General features: G+C 43.0%; 2 protein-coding genes across 3 annotated transcripts; both read right to left on the reverse strand.

Annotated features, from left to right (window-relative positions):
- Positions 1 to 35: 35 nt before the first annotated feature.
- On the reverse strand, positions 36 to 9,914 carry LOC306704187 (RCC1 and BTB domain-containing protein 1-like). Of its 2 annotated transcripts, none has more exons than XM_079170431.1 (12): positions 9,793 to 9,914; positions 7,535 to 7,748; positions 6,643 to 6,793; positions 6,385 to 6,551; positions 5,598 to 5,756; positions 5,400 to 5,507; positions 4,424 to 4,566; positions 4,134 to 4,324; positions 3,483 to 3,609; positions 3,229 to 3,380; positions 2,989 to 3,119; positions 36 to 2,794 (listed from the first exon to the last, which is right to left on the reverse strand). In XM_079170431.1, the coding sequence occupies exons 2-12, from the start codon at positions 7,658 to 7,660 to the stop codon at positions 2,654 to 2,656; spliced, it is 1,596 nt and encodes a 531-aa protein (XP_079026557.1). In that variant the 5' UTR covers positions 7,661 to 7,748; positions 9,793 to 9,914; the 3' UTR covers positions 36 to 2,653. The 2 variants fall into 2 exon arrangements, 1 of the variants encoding a protein (XP_079026557.1); XR_013767303.1 differs by having other exon boundaries at positions 2,658 to 2,794; positions 3,326 to 3,380.
- A 2,065-nt stretch (positions 9,915 to 11,979) lies between these two features.
- kpna3 (karyopherin alpha 3 (importin alpha 4)) lies at positions 11,980 to 26,153 on the reverse strand. The gene is made up of 17 exons (XM_079169766.1): positions 26,023 to 26,153; positions 23,602 to 23,646; positions 19,889 to 19,978; positions 19,059 to 19,088; positions 18,903 to 18,955; positions 18,710 to 18,805; positions 17,775 to 17,860; positions 17,009 to 17,095; positions 16,754 to 16,923; positions 16,376 to 16,420; positions 16,126 to 16,257; positions 15,872 to 16,000; positions 15,349 to 15,453; positions 14,994 to 15,065; positions 14,530 to 14,692; positions 14,184 to 14,278; positions 11,980 to 14,097 (listed from the first exon to the last, which is right to left on the reverse strand). Exons 1-17 carry the CDS (start codon positions 26,089 to 26,091, stop codon positions 13,999 to 14,001), a joined length of 1,566 nt encoding a protein of 521 aa, XP_079025892.1. The 5' UTR covers positions 26,092 to 26,153; the 3' UTR covers positions 11,980 to 13,998.
- Between the last annotated feature and the right edge of the window lie 13 nt (positions 26,154 to 26,166).

Here is a 26,166-nt window from a genome sequence, read left to right on the forward strand (position 1 = left end):
TTGTATTTCAAATTACTCAATCTGACATTTTTTGCATTTTGTACAATCTGTATATGTATATATTTTGTATTGTTTATGTCTTAATATTTAGGTGGAAAGTGATGTATGTGGTAATACAAAACTGCACCAATATACGGCACTGATAATTCAAAATGCACCTTAAGCGTTAACATGTTGAATTCCTATGATATGATCTCACACTTCAGCCTGTGATCCTGATGCTGTTGGTGTTCAGTTGTAAATGGTGCCTTTCTATTTAGAAGATACGTCACACAGGATCGTGTCAGTAACATTTTCATTCATTAACTAATGGGGTTTAAAAACCTGTACCGATGAATTTTAAAGAATAGTATTCTGTCTTGAAAAAGTTCCACATCCAACGCTACACTATGAACCAAGCGTACTGGACTTTTTTTAGATGTTGAAATTGTTAAAATAACTGTTTTAAATATGTTTGTACTTGAGTTTGTTCATTTTATGATGTTGTGCCAGGATTTGTTTCTGTACTTTTAAGACTACAGTAGAAAAACAAAACATTTCCCCGATGTGTTTGAGATGTATTTAATGTATGTGTGAATGTTGGAAGTAAGTGAATTTGGGCAAGAAGTCTCTACTCGAGGTGCAAGGAGAAGGGAAACAGTCTGAAGACACCATACATGTAGTATAAAGTTGTTCAGTATACAGGACTGTCTCAGAAAATTAGAATATTGTGATAATCCCCATACGTGTCATTTAGTTTATTGAACCAAGCTGAGTGTTTTTCAAGGCTCAGGAAACCCTTGCAGGTGTTTCGAGTTAATTAGACGATTCAAGTGATTAGTTGAATACCCTACTAGTATACTTTTTGATGATATTCTAATATTTAGAGATAGGATATTTGAGTTTTCTTAAGCTGTAAGCCATAATCAGCAATATTAAAAGAATAAAAGGCTTGCAATATTTCAGTTGATTTGTAATGAATCCAGAATGCATGACATTTTTGTTTTTTTAATTGCATTACACAAAATAAAGAACTTTATCACAATATTCTAATTTTCTGAGACAGTCCTGTACTACAAGTGTGGTTGGAGTTTTTACCTCTAATGATCTCTCAAAAGATCTTTGCTCTTCAAACTGTAAGTATACAGCAACTCCAACCGTCCGAGATATGTTACTGAACCTGCCGTCCAAATATTCAGTTTGATGATGAAACGAATCACTCTGTGGTGGTGGACTCACGATTTGCATCTGGTAGTTTATTGATGCACAAACAAGTTCTGTTTATTGTGTTGCTCACCTGTCAAAATCTTATTCTTTACTTATTATTGTACTTTTTCAAATTATTACTATGATACATGAACATTTCCGTCTTTTCCATTTCCTTTAATTGCAATATATATATATTTTTAGTATTAAAAAACTTGGTTTTGGAAAACAAATGTCTTTTTATTAATTTGCTTGCAAAGGTCACAAAAGTTAACTGGCAATTCATAATATATTCTTCAAAATACTCACAGCAGTAGTGCAGATGTCACTTAACAACTTTATGAATATTAACACTTTCAAATATTGATTTTTAACATACATTAGATGTCATATGGATGAAAAAGTATCCACAAGTCCAGGCCCATAAAACGTAAGCTCCTGCACGGCCGCAGGCCTTCCTGTAAACTGACTTTTAATGGCTCCATACATTCTGTTTCAGCTGGCAACCGGGCACGTTTAACTTTCAGTTATGATTGTTTTGCGCTATAGAAATAGACAAATTAAAGAAGTTTTTTTTTCATGTTATGGTAGCTGCACGAAATAACATTTTCCAACCTAAACCGCAAATGTACTGTAGCGCGCAGATGATCATTTTCAAATCTGTAACAGTTTAAGAATCTGAATCTCACTCTGTTCTGAATCTGAATGTAACCTGAGATCCCTCTCTTTGGGTTGTCTTACAACCTAGAACTAGACCTAGACAGAAGATCACACCTCAGCCACTAGGTTTAATAATCACTGACTGGAGTTTGACCTAAACACACTTAATAAAGGCTTGAATCTGTCTTCTTGACGTGTCAGTGTCCAGTCTTTATGATCTGTCCTGACATCTAAAAGTGCAAACAGCCTCATACCTCAACCTGAAAACCACGATTCCAGATGGCACCTCCAAACTATGACGCAGCCTTCTAGCTGAGGAACAAAATCATATATCAAGCAAGTGCAAACACTAAAGAAGTAACTTGGTCAATTCAACAGAATAATAGGAAAAGTAAAAAGTGATATCAGGCGACTGGCAAGAATCTTTCAAGTTATTAGACACAACTTGATCAAGTGAAAGTCTGCCTCTCAATGCGTTTCAAGTCCTGCTTCACACACTGTGTGTAAGTGAATAGGCAGTGAGGCACTGTGGCAAACGAGGACTGTAACTGAACTGTATCATGTCAGCTCAGCCCTGTAGCTTCAGTATGCACAGCTATGCAGATACTGAAATGGACACACTGGCTCAAGTCTGGAATGAGATTCATAACAGCGATGGTGATCATCTTAAAAATATAAAGTTTGTGTAACCAGCCGTCAGTGAAGGGTTGATGAAGCCGACTGGGAGTGACCGAGTCCTGAGAGAAGTCCCTCCCGGAGTCGCCACAGCGTCCTCTGCGTCCGTGTCTGTGATGACTTCGGGCTAAAGTCAGTTTTTGAAGGCTCCGCAGCGGCTGGCTCGACATATGAAATCTTTGAGCAGGTCGCCGTCAATCTGCCAGAAAGCGGCGGTCTGGGTCACTTCAGTCAGGTGATTCACACAGAACTTAAAGCAAAACTCTTCCAGGTCCTGAATGTCAAAAGGTAAGAGCACAAATTAGGAAAATAAACGCTATTTTTGGTCACACGTTCTTCAACAAATTAACAAGATACATGAGCGCCTAACTATTATTTTAAGACAGACTGGAAAACTTGTGAGCTTAAGCTGAAAACAATCTCTCCTTATTGACATACATAGAAACGGACGAGAGTTGGTAGACTGACCTCTGCATCATAGCGCACCGCAGCAGACAGCAGCGAGAAGGCGTTTTCCGCCGTGATTCCCCTCTTTATAATATGCTGACACAGGCGTTTCAGGCGGTTCTCACAGTACGACGTGGCCAGGTCCAGCAGCCCTGACGGAGCACAGGCACAGACGTCAACACTCGAAGCCTTAACGACCAACTTACAAACAAGAAGTCAGTGAGCAGAAGGCTGTGATGCGCACGCGCGTGCAGTTCTGACCAATAGCGTCCTCCGGAGGCAACTCCACATTGTCTGTGTAGAGGAACTCTAGGAAGGAGCGGTACACCGGGTAGGAGAACTGGTCTATTTCAATCACCTCCTTCATGTCTTCGTTCCAGTGGGACTGGAACATGGATCTGAAGTGTTCACACCTGCACAACAGTTTGTTTCAGGACAGATAAAAGATGTTATTTATCATTTATATTCTTTAGTTTCATAACTTAAGCCGACAGCCGTGAGATGAAATCCCTGACCTTATTTTGAGAACTGCTTTGTGGACATAGATGTATTTGCCGTCGATGCAGAACTTGAGGTCAGCCGTCTCCGGGTTGTCAAACTCTTTCTTCAGAGACTGAGCCACGGTCAAGAAGTCATCGTGCTCTGCGGGGAGAAAACACCCACGCGCATCAAGCTCTGGTTTTAAGAGGATCAAAGAAACTAGCAGTGATTTGAATCACCTTTTACTGCTGAAACAAGAAGGACCACAGTTTTATTCATGTCTTTTTAAATGAGGATTTATAATGTAATAATAATAATTTACGTGTCAGGTAACAGTCAAAGAAATATTTAATTTGGCACTAATTATAGTGTCAAATTGGGCTCAATCGGTATACTGCCATTTAATTATTCCAATTATTTAATTTGAATTATTTAATAATTTCCAATTAACTGCTGAGCTAGGTCAGGTCAGCTGAACTTCAGCAAAAATATGCACAGATGTGAATAACATTAATTATGGCTGAATTCCATTTAGCTGCAGTATCGTGCATGCTGGCTCACTGTCATACGGCCATGGCTTACTGGGACATTTGAATAGAACACCAGCTGTTAATCCCTCTGTGACAAGTAACAACGTCTCCTGTGACTCAAATGAATAAAGATAATAATCAGCCCTTTGTCTTTACCCAATGAAAGAAGCCTCCACATGACGGAGGGGGTGGCGAAGCATGCGAAGACGTCGTCGGTGCAGGTGAAGTGCGTGAGGTGAGGCAGCACAATAGACTGGCCCCTGCACTGGCCCCACATGTACACCTGACCACTCTGAGTCTTAGCGGCGGATGTATGTGTAGAGTGACAGGCAGCGACCTCCACGATCCTGTCAAAGGGGCCCGGAAGAGAGAGTTGGCAGGTGAGGAGATGGTTCGTTATACAGTGTATGTGTGTGTGTGTGTGTGTGTGTGATGGTCCCGCTCACCTCTCTTTCTCAGTCATGATCTGGACTGGGCTCAGCTGGTTGCTTTTGTTGCCGGTGCCCAGTTGCCCGTACGTGTTGGCACCCCAAGTGTACAGCAACCCCTCGTCCGTTAGTGCCAGCGAGTGGGCATAGCCGGAGACAATCTGGAGAGGAAAACAAATACTTCAGATGTAAGACCAACTATTCGAACATAGCCAAATGTTTTCACAGCAAAGTCTACTTTACACTGAATAAAACTATAAAGAATTGTCCATTTTGGTTCATTTGAGGTCCCAATGCTCTGAACGTGTGCAGCTTGTCATACAGTAAGTGAGGACTATGATTCATATTGTAAATTGAATATTTTTTAATCTTGGTTCCCTTTTTTTTTTTTCTGGTTACTTTTTCAATGATAGTCTACGGACAAAAAGTGAACAATTCAATCAATACAGTAACTCAGTGACAGTGAACTCAAAGGCACGCTGCTGTCAAAGGTTGAGGGTCTGAAGCTGAAAACAGTCTGTTTATGGCAATGTAAACAAAGTGGACCTAGAAACGAACATTGCTACCAATGTCTTCATGTCTAAAGGCCCTGAAAAACGTTTCCTGCAGTCGCTAGAGGCTAAACTAGCACACAATGCTCTGCTTAAGTTAGAACAGTTTCGGTTACTTGTCCTTTCTGTCTGTGCCCCTCTCACTTGTATTAAAGGGGAGAGAGCTCAGTGGGAAAAAGGTGACATCACCTGCTTGTGTTGATCCAAGGATGCATTTTCTTTTTTTTTTAAACTTTAACTAAAGTCTTTAAGATTTAAAACTACATTTTGAGGGTCTTAAAGATAAGACGTCATCAATTCAGAAACTAATATTGACCAAGTGGTCAAACACAGATACACGCTTCAGCGAATCGAATGAGAAAACTGCACAGTCATACGATGTACTAACTCACTTGAGTGAGTTGCACAAATATTAGTTTTTATGATTATGTGTAATGTCCCACCTGTTGCACACATAAACCCTGCAGAGCTACAAGGCGACAGGGAGTGAGCTGGTTCCCATTATTTCCAAGTCCGAGCTGTCCGTTCCCATTGTAGCCCCAACCGTACACCTGCAGGGACGGGAGGAGAACATGAGTGCCGTTGGTGGCCCGGAGACGGACAGCGTGGCGCTCACAGCTCCAGTATAATAATCAGGTCACCTCTCCGTTGTCCACTACTGCCAGAGACGAGGTCTGCCCACAGACGATGCCGACGGCCACTTTGCTCTGCAGGCAGCTGGACACTCTGCGGGGTGTGGGCTGGTTCGCTGTGGAGCCCGAACCCACCTGACCACAGTTGTTGTAGCCCCATGCAAACACCTGGCAGACGTGAGGTTACAGGTGGGAAGAAGAGTTAAATATCCCACATCTATTAGTTTAGGAGTAGACCGTTATTATGACGCAACAAAACATGTAATTGTTATATGTAGAGCAGCCAGGCTTCTTAATACTGAGAGGTACATTACTTGTTGGAAGTGTGTATGCAACGTGACACTAATACATGCAGTTAATGATGGAATTATAGCATTAGGATGGTGTGTTGTAGTCATATCAAAAATCAGCTTAAAAGGAAAAGTCAGACATGTTGGGAAATATGCTGTATTTGCTTTCTTGCCAAGCGCTTGGTGAGAAGATGTCTACCATTAACGTCGGTACACTAAACCCTGATAGGCTACAGCCAGCAGCAGGCTAACTTAGCTTAGCATAACAAATGGAAACGGGGAATTCAAGAACCACAATAGTGTCCTTAAAGCTGAGCTTGTTTTCTATGTTTTCAGCTCGGGGGGGGGGGGGGGGGGGGGGGGGGGGGATCAGCTACTGCTGCGATTGGACTTACAGTCCTTTGTCTGTATGACTAAGCACTGCCTTTGGCCAAAGCTCAATCACATGTCATTTACAAAAAAGGTTTTTGAACGGATTTCCGTTCTGCTGGGTCGTAGACGCTCACTTCTCCCGAGTCAGTCAGAGCCATGGAGTGGTGAGAGCCACAGGCCACCTCTGTGACCTTCTTATTGAGCAGGTTGGCCGACACCAGCACCGGAGCTACCCCTTGGTTGGTCGTCCCATTCCCTAGTTGGCTGTAACCATTGTGACCCCAGGCGAATAGCTCTCCGTCTGAAACGCAAAAAAGATTAGTCACTCTGCAGCACTTTTTAATCCGACTGCGGCGAGGGGGATTAAAGGCCGTGTGCGCGGCGGCGGCTACCCTCTGTGGCCAGCAGGACGTGGGGCCCGCTGCCGTAGCTCAGGCTGACCACCTTCCTCCCACTCAGGAAGTCCAGCTTCTTGGGTACAACGCTGCTCTGGCTGTCCCCTGTTCCCAGACAGTTACTGCAGTTCAACCCGAACACATACACCTGGAAGAGAGGAGGGACAAAAGAGAGAGCATGTAATGTGGATCAGTGATAAGCAGGGCTAAGCAGAGACGGTAGGTAACAGGTCACATTCCAGACGCACAAACATCAACACCAAGTCGGCAGTGCTGATAGGAGCGCACACACACACACACACACACACACACACACACACACACACACACACACACACACACACACACACACACACACACACACACACACACACACACACACACACACACACACAACTCAGTACAGAACTACAGCATCGGTACAGAGAGGTGACAAGCAAGGCCACGAGCACTGGCCTACAGTTTATTTTCATATGAACACTATTTAAGGAAAGTTTTACATTTAAGATGAAACCGCAACGTGTTTGAAGCAAGAAGCTTCTGAATTCACATTGTGCGTTTCAAAATGTGCACGTTTACAGAGATGCTTTTCAGCGTAGCAGTCCCCTGCGGTTGATTCCCGATTGTAAGCATGATTTACTTCTCTGATTGAGGGACGTTGAATTTAAACATGAAATGAAATAACTGCTTTCAAAGTAAAGCAACCATCTAAAAACCCACAATGTGCTGAAGTAATCTACAGTAATGTAAAACATGTAAAGCCCCGGTGGTCCAGCAACAACTAGTTACGCACCACTGACGACGACCGGCGACGACTTCCCTCGCACGATTAACTCAACGACCCCGACCCCCCCCCCCCCCCCCCCCCCCCCCCCTCCCGACGTCTCACCTCGTCATCCTTGGTGACGTAGATGGCCTCGTTAGCGGACGTTCCGAACACGCTAGCTTTTCGGATCATGGACAGCTCCAGGGTCCCCATCAGGCTGAAAACGGGCCATTTGGTTACATCCACCATGGCGGCGAGGCCGGCGGGATGAACCTCAATCCAAAGGCAGGGACGGGGGGGATGGTGCGGGGAGGAAGAGCTGCCAGAGCTGCAGCCGCTGTGGGGAGTGGGTGTGAAGAGAAAAGATAAATGATATATTTATTTATTTGACACAAGGTTTAACTTTGGGAAAAAGCCTTTTATAGCAAAGACAGTCACAGCATTCTGTCTTTTTTTAAACTTGAAATACTTCACACACACACACACACACACACACATGCACACAGTGATGTTCAGGAATGGGCAAATGTCCCTTTTATATTTGAAGTTATTTTTACTTAAAGCTATGCAATTTAAATATGATCATAACGCCCAAAGGGCTTCAAGACCCAACTTGCCATATTTGAATGATTATTTCATTATTTACAGATCTCATGTTATTATGATGTAATGCTAAAACCCATGAATGATCCCACAGAGGAGATTAGTGAGAAGTTGGGTCATGTGGTGTAACATTGGCTCAAACAGATCAGGGCTGGCCTGTGTAATGCTCCTCGCAGCAAAGATATATATATATATATATATAGATATATATACAAACTTTCCTAAGAGTTAAGACTTGCCCTCATCTACAAATTATTCAAGAGCCCTCTACAGGTTTCCTGACCCAATTAGGACTGGCCAGCAGATGGCTCAGTTATATGAACGGAGGCATCACACTTCAAAGCTGCCACAGGAAACTTTCATTTCGTGTGGATAATGGCGGTCTCTGCGGACAAAAGCGGTCGTGTTCCCCTTTATAAAACAAAACCTGTCATTTTACTGCAGCAGGGTCTGTCTGCTCCGGTTCTCTTCCTTCCCTCCAGTGGGCATAGCAATAGGGCCGATACTAAACTATAAATAGTTATAGATTAGACTACACAACAAAGTGTAAATGAGTTCAAATTAGGTCCCTCTTGTCCAGCTTTGGTGTTAAAATGCTGCTTCGATTCAGTACAAATGCTGTAAAAGTAATAATAATCAAATAATATACAATAGTACAACACTGACAGGGGCCATCATTTTTTAATTAATACCGTTAATCTGGGACTCAAGTACATTGTGCTGACAATACTAACATTGTGGTATTGCTACTTCAACCTCAACTGATTACACCAACAATGAGCAGCAACAAAGGTTCACTGATACCCACCACTGGTCCGTAGTAAAGCGAGTAGAACTATAGTATAGTATTACAGGAGATTCTATTGTGGTACTGCTGCCAGAGTACTGCTAACATTGTACCACGAGAGAACTTCTCACAATACATTGTGTTGGTTGTATGTTCATAATGAAATTATTAAAACGTCCATGTAGTTGTTGCATGAAAGGGGAGAGAGGCTGGTGTAACCGTTTCTCTACCAATTAGAATTTTTAATTCCAGCTGGTTTATACACATTATTGTGAGCTTGTGTAAGCTTCCAAATCTATTTGGGGGATTTCCTCTATTGTTATTTAGCTGTTGCCCAAAGGTAAGGTTGTCTTTTGTCAGTCTTATTGAACCATTGTACAGCGTTAAAACCACACATCCATGACCCCCCAAACTGCTCCCAGCTCACTGTGTAGTCGCTGCCCGCTGCTCTTAGGATGGGTTGAATGCAGAGGCTAAATTTCACTGGGTTCAATAAAAACATGACAATAAAAGTTGATTAAAGCGTAAAAAGCACAAATTTTCTGCAAACAGTTCATACAAAACATGTTTTTTTGTAAAGAGGATTGCCAGCATTAAATGGCAATAACGTAAATAACGTCTCATCTGTTTAAGGGTGGTGTAAACAACTTATGAACTCATGAGGCTTAATCATATTTTTTGGGAAATACACTAAAAAGTGTGTTGAAAGTCTGGGTGAGGCTCCAGCTGTGTGTTGTAACACCGTTTGGTTCCATTAAAACGCCCCGTAGTAAACATGGGACTACTTCCCTTAGTGAGCGCGTGTTGACCATTGTTACAAACGCATGATTCAGCACACCGTCGCGCTGACACAACGCATCAGAGTGAGTCGCTACTGGACTCATCGGTTCGCTCACCCGAATCTGAGCTAACGGGCCACCGTTAAAAACAAAAAGTCAAACAGCTGTCAAAGCTACAGCAGAACAACATGAAGGTTTTTCGTGACACCCACCTGGTAAAACGTTTCTGGTGGACGGACGGTTTCACCGGAACCACGAACGGGTCCGTGGCGGGATTGTCCGTCCGCGTTTGTTCACTTTCTGCTGGCGCTGCAACGCTCCGCTGCAACCGACGATTATTGGCGGAAGTGAGGAGGAAAATAGATGTCACGTGATTAAAAGACCAAAATAATCAATTGCGGACAGGGATCAGACTAGATGGACCACTGTATATCCACGAGGCTGTGGAACGGCAATTTCACCAGATTTTGTTTATTCCGTTTTATCAGTGGAAAATGTCAAACTTCCCACCACACGTCATGGTCTTACTCAGCCAATGGAGTTTTAATGTCTGCATATATTTTGCCCAGAGAGTCAGAAGTCAACTGGCAAAATGTTTTCACCACAAACTCCATTCAGTGGCTGTTTTGGAGCATTCCATCTTTTTCCATGATCTTCCTGCTCAGTTGTCATCGAATTGTACTTCAAGACGATTTCTCATCCATGTTGGAAGTTTAAATTGCTAAATTCAATGAATGAACTTCCAATCTTAACTCTGAGCTCATCTGGTGCAATAACATCCCACCCCAGGTTTGCCGTGTTAGTTTGAGGTAATTCAATAAGTTTATTTTGGAAATTTCCACACTATAGGCATAAAATCAGCTATTAAAATGTTTTTTATGAAACAGGACCTAATGATTAGGTAAGAATCCGGGAGCTGCCTTAACACTGTAGTTTACATCTTGCATTGGTATTGCATATTACGCCCAAAGATTCAACCAATCAAATTGCCGCACCATAAACCTGGAGTTTGGGGAATCTGGATCTGTGTCAAGCAGCGTTTGCGTTCCGCTTGGAGGCCACATTTCTGCTACAGACTTTGCAATAAACCCAAATGCAGGGTGAGTAAAGCGTCGCTCCTGTGTCAATGTGTTCTCCAACACCCACACAGTACGGAAAACTGTGACATTTACGAAACAAACATGTTAATTTCACAATGAGACATTTGAAATGTCCACTGTAAACTAATCTTTAGCACCAAATCTGCCATGGAGTGACCTGTGCAGCCTCATATGCCCAGAGTGTCGAGTCAAATCACTAACATCACCAGAAGAAAGAGAAGAACTGCAAACGACCCCGTTAGTAGATGCTCATAGATCTCACCTGAAGTGTAAAGGATGCGACACAGAAAAACAATAGTAAGAGGACCTAACATTTGTGTTTGACAAGATAAGATGTTCGATTTTAACCTTACCCGTGGAGAGGACGTGAAAGCATAAAAACCTATGAGCTGAAGGGGAAAAGGGTGTTCCTCCTGCTCACAAATACTGGAAAAGCAGCCCCGCTGAAAGCTTCTTTCACACTCACACTCCTTGAACGTGACTAGCTGCATGTGTGAATCACAACACTTGAAAGCACGGAGGATCCAACGGCTAAACAGCAAGTTTATTTTGGTTAGGATCAGAAACACAGATCATGTCCTGAGGGTGAGATGAGAGGAGACCATATCAAAATCCCCTGACTGAAGTATGGCAATGGTGATGTGTGGTGTCTGGGGTGGGGGAGTGGGAGGAAATGTATGTTACAATGTCCAGTGAATTAAATCGGAGGGGAGCAGTGACTCTCAGCAGAGAGCAGCATTGACCATTCCCACATGGCAAACTCCACACAACAGGGAGACCTCGTATTACCGGATCCCCCGTTTCAAAATCCTCCAGTTGCTCAAAGAATTGTTTCTATTCAATAAAACCCAGTTTTAGTTGAAATGAAAAACAAAAGGCACAATGATTTTCAACTCATTCTTGTCTTTAATATGCACAAGAGTTGAAAGCATCAATGAGCCACCTTAAAGAGAGAAATTCAATCTAAAATTTATAAAAAGATATAAACAATCAGAGGCCAAAACGCTGTCTGTTGCTTTTTCTCCTATTATTTTATTTAAAACAACTTTTCATTAGCAAGTAAAAATCTTGCAACAAACATAAGCTTGTATCCAATTCAGATACAAGGCAACGTAATTGTAAATCTTTAAAGTGGCTCGGTCTAGTCTGCTAGTTCATGACTGTACACCCTCTCTATAGTTTTGTTCAGTAATAAACAGCTAGTCCCAAAAACAAGCCTGGGCTGCTCATAACAACCCCACCCAATATTTAAAACCCCAGTGTGACCCCCCTCCCTCCCTCCCCACCTGTTCTGACCCCCTCTCAGTAGTTAGCAGCCAACCAGAGGATCATAAAGTCTTCCAGACCAGGACTTAGGGTCGGGTTCAAGGTTTGGCACCGTGAACCCACACACCAACTGGGACATGGGACGGCACATCTTAAACAGCCCGTCACCACTACGAAGAGAGAGAGAGGAAGAAAGAAAAAACAGCCTGTTCCAATTTATCAGCATGTCATCACAATACATATGCAAGTCAAAAATAAAAACATTGAAACAAAAGAAATATTGCTTCAACAACAAAACAAAACAAACCTCCCGAGCCATCTGTGACAGTAAAGTTATCGTCCATCCAATGACTGTCAGCTGCAGCAGCTTTGTACAGGCTTTATGTAAATATATTCATATATTCATTAGACGGCAAGGAGAGATTCACATCACATCTTTTTTTTGTACAATTATTCAAATTGAGTGATGACATGTGACCTCTTCATTGAAAAAAAAAAAAAAGTAGTTAAGTACTGTAATCAGGACCTGTGCTCGTTCCACAAGTCTTCGATGAGTGTCGGTCCCTTTCTGCAGGCAGACATCGATGCGTCGTCTCAGACGTGTGCATAAGACTGAAGAAAAGTTAAATTAAAAAAAAAAAAAACGGACATTATGGAAGCGCCACCGACTCAACCAGAGGAAGTTGAAACATGAACCCAAAATATTTGTTTCATGAGAGAATTTCAAATATTTAAAAATAAGTTCAAAAGGTCAGATAAGCAATTTGGGGTCGATTTTAGCCTGAGGTTTTTTTTTTTTTTGTTCCCCCCCTCCCCCCAAAAAAGTTTCACATTACAGGGGAGTCCCGAGCAAGCACTGGACTGGCTCACAGGACGTGATCGAGCTCATGCTGCACAAGTGGATGTCCTGTAGAGTGGAAAACGCTACAGCTGACATGTTCCTCTTCTCGCAAGTCTCTGCATCTTCACCTAAAGGTGCCTCTTCTTCCTCCTCCTCCCGTGACAGGGAGTCACTTCCGTAAAAAACTAAAAATAAATTGTTGTCGCTTTGCTGAATCAGAAGCAGTTAGCAGGTTTAACAGTTGTAGGTTTTGAAAGAAATAATTATGGCATTTTCTTCACATTGTTATGATTTCTTTTGTTAAGCTTGATAATTCAACAGATGTCACATTCAAAAAAGGTGACGTCGTTGAGTCAGAAGTCCCGTCAGTCAGTTTGCCATGGAGTCCTCTTTTTTTTTTCTTTTGCCTTGGAGCCCTTTCCTCCTCCCCTCCCCTCCACCCGCCCCGGGACTCTCCTGGGAGGGCAGCGGGGGTCCGTGGTTACCCGTGGCTGAGCTCTGGGATTAACTCTTTAAACTGGGTGAGAGAGGGTTATTGGGGTGCCCGGCCATCGGGATTCAGTGTGACTAAAGTGTGCCAATGTGTGTACTTGTATGTCAGTGTGCGCGTAGGTGAAGTAACACCAGAGAACAATCCAGGGGAGGGAAAGCACAAAAAATAAACCACAAACAAACAGCAGTATTTCTTCCCCATAAGTGATATGATGGCTTCTAACAGAAGTATGCACACAAACTCTAAGTGTCAAAAAGTGTGTGTGTGTGTGTGTGTGTGCAAGTTTGTGTCTGAAAATGCGCTCGTGTTTTTGTCTTTGTGAAAACGTGACATTTGGCAATGAAATCTTGCCACGAAGGCTTTTTCTTCCTTCTGGTTGTATTTCGGTGTGATATTTAGACGCCGCACTGGCAGAGAATAGAGACAGCCCTCCTGGTGCAGGTTGCCAGATGGTGATGGTGCCTGTTGAATGACCAGGACTCCTGCGTAGGGTTGCCCTGTTCGGTGAAGGATGACCATTAACAAAAACAGAAACCAAAAAAAACATCCCGCAGTGCAGAGGTGGGGTGGGTAGATCCTTCAGTGGTGAGTTTCCATGTTGAAGTGATGCTAAGTAAATCCTTCGGTACCAGGTTGCCAGGTTGGAGGAGAGATGGATGAATGTCTGGGGTGATTACAGAGTACCCGTGCAGCTGGTAGAACCAAAACATCCTGGCTTTTAGAAATTAAACTCCTTCGTCTGCATGTTGGAAGCTGGATCAAAGTTGAAGGTCCCTCCTTGAGTTGTGTCAGGGATCAAGCTGGGATCCTCATCAATCTGAAAAAAAGAGGACAGATTTTATGAGATCACAGCAGAGCAAGTTGTTGACTGAGCAGAAAAGAAAACACTGGTGATAAACTTACGTCATCTCCTGAAAAGTACTGATCGATAATCTCAAAGGCTAGTTTGTAGATATCCTCGTTCTCATGCTGCTGAAGATTTTCAATCTTCTCCAAACCTGAAAATGACAACATTCCCTCCGTCATTAACAACATTAATACTGGCAACTGCAGGACATACCATAGTTCAACTATGCAATCAAGAATGCGGTCAAAATAGGTACTCGTTTGCCAGATGAGACATCAAATTCTATACAAAGAGATGCAGTTTCTTAGATACATTTTCCCTAATAAAAAAATACAACAACTTAAACTTATGAGACGATTAAAACAAAGCTGAAACGACTGAACCCATCAGCCAGATACAGACCTCCACACTCCTCTATGATCTCTGCGATGGTGCTCGCTTCATCTCCCGCCATGATGAGGATATTCTTCAGGCCGTCCAGGACAACCTGCACCACCTGGGAGTCTTTCACCGACAGCAGGTTACAGAAAGGAGGGATTACGTTCTGCTCCACCAGGAACTCCACCTACACAAACCCACACATACATACCACATCCATACTTGATTACAACACAGGTACACGGTTACAAGTGGGGAACACGCCCTGTCATTTCATTACAAAATCAACTTCACCGAGTTTCATCCTTCAACAAAGGGGAATGTTCTGCCTCTTTAACAAGTATGAAACGGTGAGGTAAACATTTACTTATTAAATGATGGAATATTATACGCTACACAGGGTTTCTGCACTTTAAATAAAAACACATTTGCAGTAGATGAATTCAAACGAGCTCCAGGTGCATCACTGGTCCCAAAGGACGGCTCACCTGGTCTTTCCTCCCACTGATGGTGAGGTTGCTGATGGCCCACGCCGCCTCCTTCTGTGTACCAAAGTCGCCCTGCGGAGAGACCGGCTGTCACTAAGACTTGCACATAGCAGGTCTGTTCTAAAGCACACAGAAAAAAAATCTAGGCCACATTTGCATTCAGCGTTCAATTAATTCTCATCAAGAGTTGTTTTTGCTTCTCTGGCTACAAAACAGGGAATGTGTCAATGCAACCGAGTACATACAGTCGATGCCAACCTTCTGTGTTGTACCATGTGTTGTGAAAACTGAATCTAAAGAATAGAGGCGATAGCGCTTAAGGGACTTGTTTTCTGTTCTCCCACCAAGCACAAACCTTGGCCAGTTGGTGAATGATCATGGGAATCAGTCCAGCATCGATCACAGCTTGGACCTGCTGCTGGTTCCCAGCTGTGATGTTGGAAAGGAACCAGACTGCTTCCTGCAAACAGACGAGTCACAAATGCTCAGAACCTGCTCTTTATCTTCCACAGACACACAGATATTCATCCAAGCGCTCGTTTTTTATTATAACGCCAGTGTTACCTTCATATTCCATACGTCCGTTACATTTCACAATTCAATCAGGGTAATATATATATATATATATATATATATAGTTTTTATTAAAAACAAAGGAACCTACAAACTTTTTGCTCAAGTGAATAAGTAAGGGAACACATACGATAACAAACCTGCAGCAGATATATTATACTTCCTGACAGGAAAATACAAAGCGCTCGTAAATGGCAAATCAATGGCGTAGACACTTAAACTCACATTTCCATACTGAGCCCTAAGAACTGGGAGACTTACAAAATAAAAAAAACACAACAACATGAAGGCTGTGGTTGTGATACCTTGTTGATCTTTTCTTTCGGGTGTGTGAGCAGGTTGGGGAAGTGTGAGAGGACGTCACAGTTGAGCACAACCTGTGTCTGCTCGTCTGTCCCCGTCACGATGTTCCCCACTGCCCTCAGAGCTGCCGTCTGCCGTTTAAAAAGACAAAAGAGAAAAACTTGAGATTGCTTTGCTGATTATTTCATTGAGGATGAAATGTTCATCTCACTGTAGATGAAAAGCCAAAGACTAGAGATTTCAATCCAAGTCTCACCTGAACTTTGACCTCCTGATGGCTGAGGAGAGGCACAAGAAACGGAACGACTCCAGAATCAATGACCATCTGGATCTGCTCGTTGCCCCCGTCCGTCAGATAGGACAGAGCCCACACCGTGTCCACTAGGATCTAAACATGCAGACACGCGAGACTCATAAAGCAGCACGAAGCAAGCGATCGTTCAGTACAATCGATAGAAATCAGTAAACACAAAATGACAATCCCCCCCCTCTGCTCCGATACTTACATTTATATCGGTGTGATATATTAGCACACAGAGGGCGGGCAAAATCTGTGGGGAAAGAGAAGTAGGTTGTGAGTGGGTTGGATGTAGACAGAGGAATAGATGGATCAGATGAAGGCAAAAACAGGGCAGAGTGAAAACACCAAAAAAATAAAATAAAATCACAAAGAGAACAGCTGTCAACTCCAGACTTCAAATGTCGCATACGGATCTTTATAGTCAGAAATTCCCTGGGTGACGAGGATGATTTGGCTACTGAAAAGGCGCAACACAAACTCTGTGTGACTCAGCGACAGAGAAACGCATCCATCTGTCTGGCACACGACAGCCTGCGCGCTAACACACACACACACACACACACACAGACACACCCCCACCCACCTCTTGCACAGTTTCCATAGGTGGTGGTGGGTCCTTGTTGCGGCAGAGGTTAACAATGACCCAGGTGACATTGCGGAGGAAGGTGATGGGGATGGATGGGTTGATGAAAGAAAGCAGGGGCTTGACCACACCCAGGGAGATGACATAATCCCTGCACTGTGGACCATCACCTGGGCAGGCAAAGGGCAGAGGTCAACATGACTCTGAACAGTTGCTTCCTAGCAGTATACACACACACACACACACATCCCTTACCTATAATGTTTCCTAAAGCCCATACAGCCTGTTCACATACGTTCTGGTGGGGAGAGTGTAGCAGTCGCAGGAACAGGGGCACTGCATCTGGACACACAAGCATCAACGGATCAAAAACGTGCCCATGGTGACGGACTGTCAACCTCCAAGGAAAGGCCAAATGAAATCAACACAAATCCATGACTGAGTCACAACTCCTAACAACTGAGTTTTGTTGCACCTCTTTAGGCGCGACATACCTTACCGCTCCCTCACTCCTCCTTACTTATTCATTGATAATGTTTTGGAGACCTCACTCGATTCCCAAAATCTCCACCTAAGGTTAGCTAAACTCAGGTTAAGCTTGGGCTTAGATAAACTATTCTACAAGATGAAAGTGAGACCAAACAGAAGAAGAAAATATCTGATGGAGCATTGTCATATGGCTAAAATATATGAAAGGTATGAAGATTGTTTCAGATAAGTGCCACTCCTGACGTGTAAACTAACTGGAGGGTAGAGTCCATTAAATCCAATGAAAGAAGTGCCACGACCGCTTGTGATGCGTTTGTTCTGGAGCATCACCATGATCAGCATTCATGTGACTAGCTGGCTGTTACAGAGACAGTCATGTTGGCTTTGTTTCAAAAATAAGAGTACAGTTATCTAATAAACACATAATCAAAAAAATACTGCGTCGTTGAGCGAAACACAAACAGGCTAGCTCGGCAGATTGCAGACGGTAGACAAACAGCCTGCAGGAAGGCGGAATGTGGGGTCAACTTACTGGATTTAACCACAGCCTGAGTCTGTGCCGATGTCCCAGAGGCAATGTTGGTCAGAGCCCACGCTGCCTCAAACTGAAGAGAGGGGCTGCGGGACAAAGTAAACCAATCCAGTTAGTAAAGAAGTTAAAGACGTAAAGAAAGCTCAGTTAGTTTCCACAGAGGAGTGGGGACAGAAAAGAGGAGAATAATGATAACGCTAAATATTGATGTGAAGTTTCCATTATACATACATCTAATAACACATCAGACACCAGATCAGTGGTCTGGATATCTAGCTGTTTGGTGAACTGGTGCTGTGCTCAAAGGGGAAAACCATCATGACGTGATTTTAAAAATAGTTATGCAACATATTAGAAATCACACAATCGCAGATGATCCTCACACCGCCCACCAGCCAAATGCTGCTAAATCATGGCAACGGGTGTTAAGTGTGTCTGTTCCACCGAATACTTCAATCGGGTAACGGGCCGTGTTTTGGTTTCCTACCAGGAACTCGAGCGATGTAAAGCAGTAAACAGGGCGTGGGGACATTTGTGATGTAACCAGCCAATATAGGACGGTGCTCCGTGCTAACATGTCTGCCATGGTAGGTCCTTACAAATACTTCCACCACAACTATTCACCCCCCCCCCCCCCCTCCCCCTCAGTGAACACAAGGTCCTGGGAATTGTGGGACTCCGAGAGACAGGAATGCTGTTATATTTGGCTTGGCCTGGACTGAGAGGACTAGCCAACTGCCCTGCGTGCTTCGACACACTCTCACGTGTGGGCACAGTGGGACGCGCACAAAGCCTCTGTTGGGGCAAAGACTTGATGCAGTAGCGTCAGTAATCCATCACAGCGGTCTGCAGGCCCAACAGCTAGAACACTCAGTTCCTCGCAGCACAGAGAAAACAACACTGAAGACAAACACAAACTGTTTTGGGAGACTTACTTGTCGTCCCTTTCCAGGCATTTGACTAAAATGGGGAGGATCCCAGACTTTATCAAGTCGTCGATCGGAGGGTTTCTGTCACTTGAGAGCAGTTTTCTGACAAAGAGCAAGAAGAAGAAATCCTTAAGAACTTCATATACAATAAAAAAAAAAAAAAAACAGTTGCCGTGTGTGTGAAGTTTCAGTCACTCACCTGGCTGCCTGGACAGCACTGAGCTGGATAACTGCATTATCACTGGTAGCGTTCTGCAGTGACAAGGAGCGAAGGCCATGATGAATGTAAGCTCAGAACAATCAAACAGTTAAGATCTATTCGTGGTACATTTGGGAAACGTAAATTAACTCTTACCTGTAAGATGGCATCAAGCGTAACGTTTTGCTGAACAAAGAGAAATGTAGAGGAATATTAGCACGGTCAGAGTCTGCTGACCCTTGATTAACACACTTTACATAATATGTTCAACTTTTTGTTTACACGTCTATATTGAGACTTAAGCAGCTTTCCCCACAGCACCTTGATGTATGACATGAAAATTAGCAATATGCAAAATGGTTGGCGGCCGTCAGCTGAAACGGATGAAGGGAATTACAATGAGCTGCTCCCTCTCTTTTCCCTCAAGTGTTTTGCTTGTGACTCTGAGCGTCCAATAGGACTGCGAGAACAAAGCGTTGAAGTCCCCGCCCACTTCCAGGCTAGCTTGTTTCGGCACCAAGTGGTGTTTTGACGAAGCTACGTCTCTCTACTATTGCACTAAAGTCAAGGGCTTTGGAGATCGATACATCTTGGGCAGCATATTGCTACTCTTCCCACATACAGCATAGTAACATATATGGAGCAACTAGAACACTGAGATGACATTATAGCAACAAGAGAGAGGGAGTTATGCAGTTTTCCTTCAATTATCTTATTAGCTTTATTTTTAAGATATTAGTCTTTGGGATTGTCCAAACTAATTCCATGGAGGCTGATGGAGACATTTGTGATCCTCAAAACCAGCTTTTCTTTGGGAGAGAATCCCTAAAGACACATCTTACTCTTACTGAAGCAGCTACTGTTTCTAGCGTACATCACACGCAGCTTGAATTAAATACACTGCCCACTTGATTTGAACCCTTCTGATCCGTTATCCAGACAGTCCAGTCTCACTAAATCTCTCCCGCACACACACACACACTTACTCCTTTGAAGTCCGAGTCGACATCAGAGTCCTCCAGACTCTCCTCCTGCGGGACATTTCTCTTCTTCAGTAGATGTTCGTCTCGTTTGTTCTGACAAGAGAGAAAAAAAAAAAAAAAGAGACAGAAAAGCAATGAGGGGAGGACATGAAAGTGTTCATTAATGCATTCATGAATTCTTAATGGAAATCTAGGTCTACCTCAAAAAACAATTCCTCTTTCCAAAACTTTGACTTAATGGAATGTAGCCTACACGTCAGAAATCCCATCCTAAGTGGGTGAGTCAGAGAAATCTGCCTGCAGGCTAGTCCACATAGCAAACACAAACACACACACACACACTCGTCTTCGAAGGACACTGACCCTTAACCCTCTGACCCGCTCACCACACACACTCATTCAGCATGGAAACAAGAGGACACATGTACATGCAGACCCACACATCCCATCAATACACGGGGCGTCTGAGTCAGTGGTAGGAGGAGAATCCCTTGCCCTACATTCTTGTGCATCATGCTGATGTGCGTCACTGATGACTAATCAGCTAGTGCAGTGCTTCTTGCTGCTCTGATCCAAATAAACGAAATGTAATAGACTTTGAGACCACCTCAGTATTTCACAGCAATGACGTTCTACGGCTCATCATCCCCGCGAACGCCTGCTGATGGCTGCTCTACGTGCTTGTTTACCACAACTCCCAGACTTTCCCTGGAAGCGCATCGCTCAGGAGTCTCTTGAGTTGTGTTTATCAGATTGCCACATACCAAAGCATGCAAGTGAATCTGTCCAACATCCAACAATGATGTTCACACGCTATCATCTTCTTGACAGCCCGTCACTTTTGTGCCATGACGGGCTGTCAAAAACACATTTTTACTGAGCAAAAAGATTCATTTTTAATTTCTATCATTTTGTGGGGCACCAGGTTCCTGGAACCGGAGGGCTTCCTCTTCCACAAACAACATCTGGCTTTCCTATTCCAGGACGCTAACAGGGAACAAATCCAAATGATATCGTATGACTCAATAGTGAAGTGCATCTTCTCTGGCCTCACGACTTTCAATTAAGATTCGACCGTCAACGATTCCAATGCACAAAGATCATTGATGATCTCATTGTATTGCATTCTCAACTTTCTATACGACTGCACATGGATACTTTCTCATCAATGAATACAAGCAGCGAAATAAATCTGAACTCCCTTTTTATTCTTTAAAAAAAAAAAAGACTACAATATAAAAAGTGGCCTCTTTTCAATTGCAGAACCTGTGTGAGCCACCTATTACATAAACCTTACAAAAGACAAAACATAAATCCTTCTGCAGTGCTTTACAAGTGCGCTGTTATCTACCAACATGTGGTTTTCACATAGCATCACTAAGACAGCGCACTTCCTAAATGCAGAGTATGGAAATGCTTTTCATACTCAGAGCTCTTCTACTCTGGTTTAAGTCACTACATCTCCCAACAGAACACCAGCACAGTTGAATTTCAGCCTGCACGCACCTTTTCTTTAAAGCCCAACATGGTTGAAAAAGAGCAGCTAGTATTGGTAGCGAGAGCAACAAGTTAGAGGACCGCACAGTGCCGTCACTCGGCTTCTGGCGCACAGTGTCACAGAGAAAGAGGAGAGAAGAATGTTTGACAGTAAATGACAGCAAAACGCAGTAAACACTCACACTGAGCTGAGCTGAAATGAAACCAAGCTTCCGATTATGTCACTGCAACGATGCAGAGCTGTCCACATCCGCATCACGATGCATCTTAGAATCGGGGACATTTCCACACCTCTATAACTCAGCAGCATTACTTAATGTGGCCTTTTGATGGATGAGCCACACTGATGGTGTTCTAGCTGTATTTCTAAAGAAAGTAATTTCTTAAGTAAAAGAGGTGGAGGTTGCGATGGGTCTTCCTGTCGTCAGCTATCACAATCAAACAGAAGGAAACTTTTAGCCCAGCTAACATGTGACTTATCTATTCATCTAAACCAAAATCAGCCTCCAACTGTGTGTGAAAATAGAAACAACCTCCAACCCATCAGCAAATTAAAAAGTGACAACGCAACACAATTAAATTACAATTCATCTGCTGTTTAGTTGTATTCAAACCATTGAACACAATTATTGCAATGATTTCAATACATGATGGACAACACAGCAACCCACAGCTGGAATCCAGGTGCCAAGTCTTGCCAAGCAACATCTCAAGGATTTACTTAAAGTCTACCACTGAATATTTTAAGCTCGTTTCCAAGTTTTTGGTGACAGAAAATGCATTTGTATCAGCAGGAAACATCCCACACTGTCTCCAAGTGACTGACAATGAAGCAAATCACATGCTGAAGTCTACGTCCAACTCCTTCTGACTCTGGTGACTTGTTTGCATCAAAACTCCTGATTATACTCATCAAAATGACATCAATATCAAACATGACTTGTACTACCAGGGGTTGGATGTCTATAGGTCATTTAATGCTCTCAAACTATGTGACAAATCCTACAGTGTTCAGCTGAGGTAGATGTAAACATTCAAGCTGAAAGTTGGTATTTGAATACTAATTTTAAGCCCATGGTGCAGAATAAAGGCCCAAACACACTAAAGCCTCTGACATGCGCAAGTACACCTATTGTTTTAAATGGCCAAACACGATAATCAGCAAAAGATTGATTTACGAGGTTAGAGGAGCTTCACTCTGTCACACCACTGTACAACTGCATGAGTGCTTTTGGAGTCCCAACAACTTCAACAGAATGATACGTATTCTATCCAGCAGACACATGACGCCAAATTCACATTATCTAGTTACATTTTCATCCATATATCAATATTTGATTCTTATCCACTTGACATTTTTGATTATTTAGGTCAAGTTAAAAGATTATGTTCTATGTTGTGCCAAAATGTTGCCTAAACGCCCGTTTCCTCTGATTCTGTGGTGTTGGCATTTCACATCTGCAGTGCAACATAGGAGCATCCAGTGAGGCCCGTCAAATGTGGCCGGTCATGTATCGCTTTCTGTGCGTTTAAAAAGGACCACAACCACAAAAAAACATGTCCCATGCACAAACTGCACATTGTACAATGTCTTTTAAAAGTATACGCCCCCTTTGTTCATGTTTTGCTCCAACAATCAACTCAGACAATAGCACTACGCCCCAAAGAGTGGTAGCTCTTCTTTCCTTTCAATTCCATCACCGCGCTGGAACTATGAGAGTGCAGCCCATAAACTACAAACACGGTCGCCTGATAAAAGCCTGATCCTGGCCCAACTTTTTGGGCCAGAATCAGGCCAAATTGAACACATGCCGAGTAGAATTCCTTGTACCCCGTTTGAGCTAATTCTACGGTTTACCTGTAAATCTTTTGAACAATCTATTGTTTCCCTGTGACAAGCGATTTCAACCAGAAGACCACCAAAAACCTTTGTTTCCACTATCAAATTACAGAAAGTGTGCAACAATTAAAGAGATTCAACAACAGAAATGCATAAATGCTCAACAGATCCATCCTATGTTAAACATTGAGCCGGTTTACTTCACGAAATATTGTTGACAAATAGCGAGGGTTGCCAGGTCTGAAGTTATTTGCAGTTTTTAGCTGTTTTCACAAGCCCCACTCGACTGGTTTAGGTTTTGAGAAAGATGTACAATACTTTGAATTGGTGTGTGTGTGGATGTGTGTGTGTGTAGGTAGACAGGTGCATCTTTTCTTACCTTTCTCAACTCAACCGTCACCTCATTCCGATGTCTTCGCATAGTCTGTATCAAAGAGACAAAAAGAAAGAAACATTTTGACATATTAAAAAAATTCAACCAGTGGAAAATATACACTGAAGCCTTTTACATGGGAACGCAAAATCACCCAATAATTCATAAAATACTATTTTACAGTTTTCCATTAGATTACACACATCTTATAAACCTTTTAAAATGACAAAACTTTAACATGGGGCAAGTAGAGGACTGTTTTCTTTTTCCAATTTAGACATAAATCTGTGACCGAATCCTAAAAAAACAGACACCACCACCAACTTAAAAAAACAGTACAAGCGAGGAAAGACTGTCTGTTGGGTTTGCAATTCATCCAGAGCAGTTTGAGATGGTCTAAGATCTTGTGACTGTTTGAAGAGGTTCATATTGCTTTCCTAAATAGCCCCTTACGTAATCTGGGACAGTCATAACTCAGGAGGCTGTGGAGCAGAGAGGTCTCTCCCAAAGCACTCCAAAACAATAATGCCACTACACTGACCAACAACCAAAAAATGTCCCTTCAAACTAACAGACGGCAGAACATCAAAATACAATCATGCAGCCTGGATGTCAAGAGGAATGAATGCAGTGACTTTAACTTGACTAATGTGGTTGGTTGCTGTACGCAAAATATGAACTGTTCCCAAAACGAAGAATATAAGCCAATAATAACTTAATGAAACCATTCTACAAGACAAGAAAGATATGATATTTCGGGGTAAAATGCTTGACAAATCTAAGCCATAAACACATTCTATATTACATGCTGGAGGAGAAAGGAGCTTACGGCCTGCAGAATGTGAGACTTTACTGCTTTGCAGTTCAAAGCTGCTCCTACTGATGTCAGAAATTGAAGAGCAATCTGTTATGCCTGACCTAAATAAATAAAACCCAAACGGGCATGTTCTCCCCTCCTGTAGTCTGACTCATCCATTTAGGAAAACCCAAAATCATGCAGAGGCTCTTCAGGGGACCCAGGTCAGACATCCAAGATGCCTGAAATAGCATCAGGAATGCACTTGGCAAAAATATGTCCGTCATAGTAGCCACGTGCTTGTCCCACTCACTCCAAGCTTCAAAACAACCACCTATGGGGCATCGATCTGCTCTTTTAAGCATTTGAAGATGAAACGAGGGCCACTTTCAACATAGCTTCGAGTCTTTGTTGGTATAGTATATACATAACCCATATAACTCATTATTTATATGCTATAACGTCAACGGGTCTAGATATTTGATACTTTGACGTCTTCTTTTAATCCAACACTGTCAACTTCCTTCACTCTTGGCTCGTCTGAACACAGCCTTTGACTAATGGTTTGGTCATCATATCAATGGGAATTACAGACAAGAAGCTGTTAAAACCGGACTCGTTAGTTGAATGATGCAGCAGTACTCATCGTTTCACTGTCACGTTTTAGATCTGACAGCAGGTACATGGTACACCGGTGTACTATGCGACTTGACAGTGAAGCAACTAACAATTATGCGTCACCTATACGTTAATACAGCAATGTCAAGTTAAAGTATAACCACAGAGAGATTAAATGACATTATAGACCAAGTTATAATTATTACTGCTGACTCGATGTTAGCCAAGTCTCACTGATGGAGTCCAATCAAACAGTACATTCATGACCGTAAATTCATGTTAGTCGGGTCAGTTTTTCACATGACAGTAGACAGTAACACTAAGGTCATCGCATCGTTACCATTCAGTTTAATGGCTTAGCTTAGCTTAGCTCAGCTAGCAGCTCAGTGTAGCTCACCTGGCTCTACATGCTAGCTGTTTGCTTGACAGCGTTAGCACGCTAACAAGGAGGGGCAGTGTTTGGTTAGGGTAGATGTGGACCAAACCTGCAGTTCAACCTAAAAACGATTCTTCACTAATAATGACACATTCATGTGACGTTCCCAAGTTAGCGTTGGTGTTGCTTAAGGTCCGCTGGTTGTGAAACATAGCAAACGTCAAGATTGGGGTGCCGGTCGGGCCCAGCCTCGCTCGCGACCGGTGTGTCCATCCGACTAGCTAGTGAAAGCTAGCTGGCACTGACAGCTACATACAGCCCTTAATTCTCCCCAATTTCAACGGTCCAACTATGATGTTACTTTCTCTTTACAAACATTAACTACTGGATATTGGTAACCCACTTGTCTTAGCTGCACAACAATCCTCACAGTCGTTTAATTGCGGGGGGAATTCACCGTTAACTAGATAGGCCAATCTTGTGATGGCGAAATCTTGACGATAGCTTACGTGCTAGCTAGCTAGCTGGCAGCTGCAGCCGGGGCCAGGCTCCCCAACGAGGCCCAAAAGACTAACATTTCCAATGCAAAACTAACTCGACTCCTCTCATGTACACTCGCATGTATATGTCGGCTCACCTCGACATCGCGTCCTTTATTTTTAAAGCTCTTGATGCGGTGGTTTTCCAAGCCGGCGCTTTCTGCCATGGCTGTATGGGGTTTAGCTAAATTAGCTCCGGCTTTCGAGATCTCCTCCGTGAGAGACGAGGCACGGCAGCTCCT

This window comes from Pholis gunnellus, assembly GCF_910591455.1.
Source record: "Pholis gunnellus genome assembly, chromosome: 12".
Taxonomy (NCBI): Eukaryota; Metazoa; Chordata; class Actinopteri; order Perciformes; family Pholidae; genus Pholis; species Pholis gunnellus.

What these genes read in the sequence shown, in the direction of transcription:
- LOC306704187 (XM_079170431.1), bottom strand. Translation starts at nt 7,660, where the DNA reads ATGGTGGATGTAACCAAATGGCCCGTTTTCAGCCTGATGGGGACCCTG. An exon ending in GCCTCCGGAGGACGCTATTG is followed by an intron (nt 3,120 to 3,228) that starts GTCAGAACTGCA and finishes GTGCTCCGTCAG; the next exon opens with GGCTGCTGGACCTGGCCACG. An exon ending in CGGTGCGCTATGATGCAGAG is followed by an intron (nt 2,795 to 2,988) that starts GTCAGTCTACCA and finishes TTTGACATTCAG; the next exon opens with GACCTGGAAGAGTTTTGCTT.
- kpna3 (XM_079169766.1), bottom strand. Translation starts at nt 26,091, where the DNA reads ATGGCAGAAAGCGCCGGCTTGGAAAACCACCGCATCAAGAGCTTTAAA. An exon ending in ATAAAGGACGCGATGTCGAG is followed by an intron (nt 23,647 to 26,022) that starts GTGAGCCGACAT and finishes TCTTTGATACAG; the next exon opens with ACTATGCGAAGACATCGGAA. An exon ending in TCGACTCGGACTTCAAAGGA is followed by an intron (nt 19,089 to 19,888) that starts GTAAGTGTGTGT and finishes CTCTTTGTTCAG; the next exon opens with CAAAACGTTACGCTTGATGC.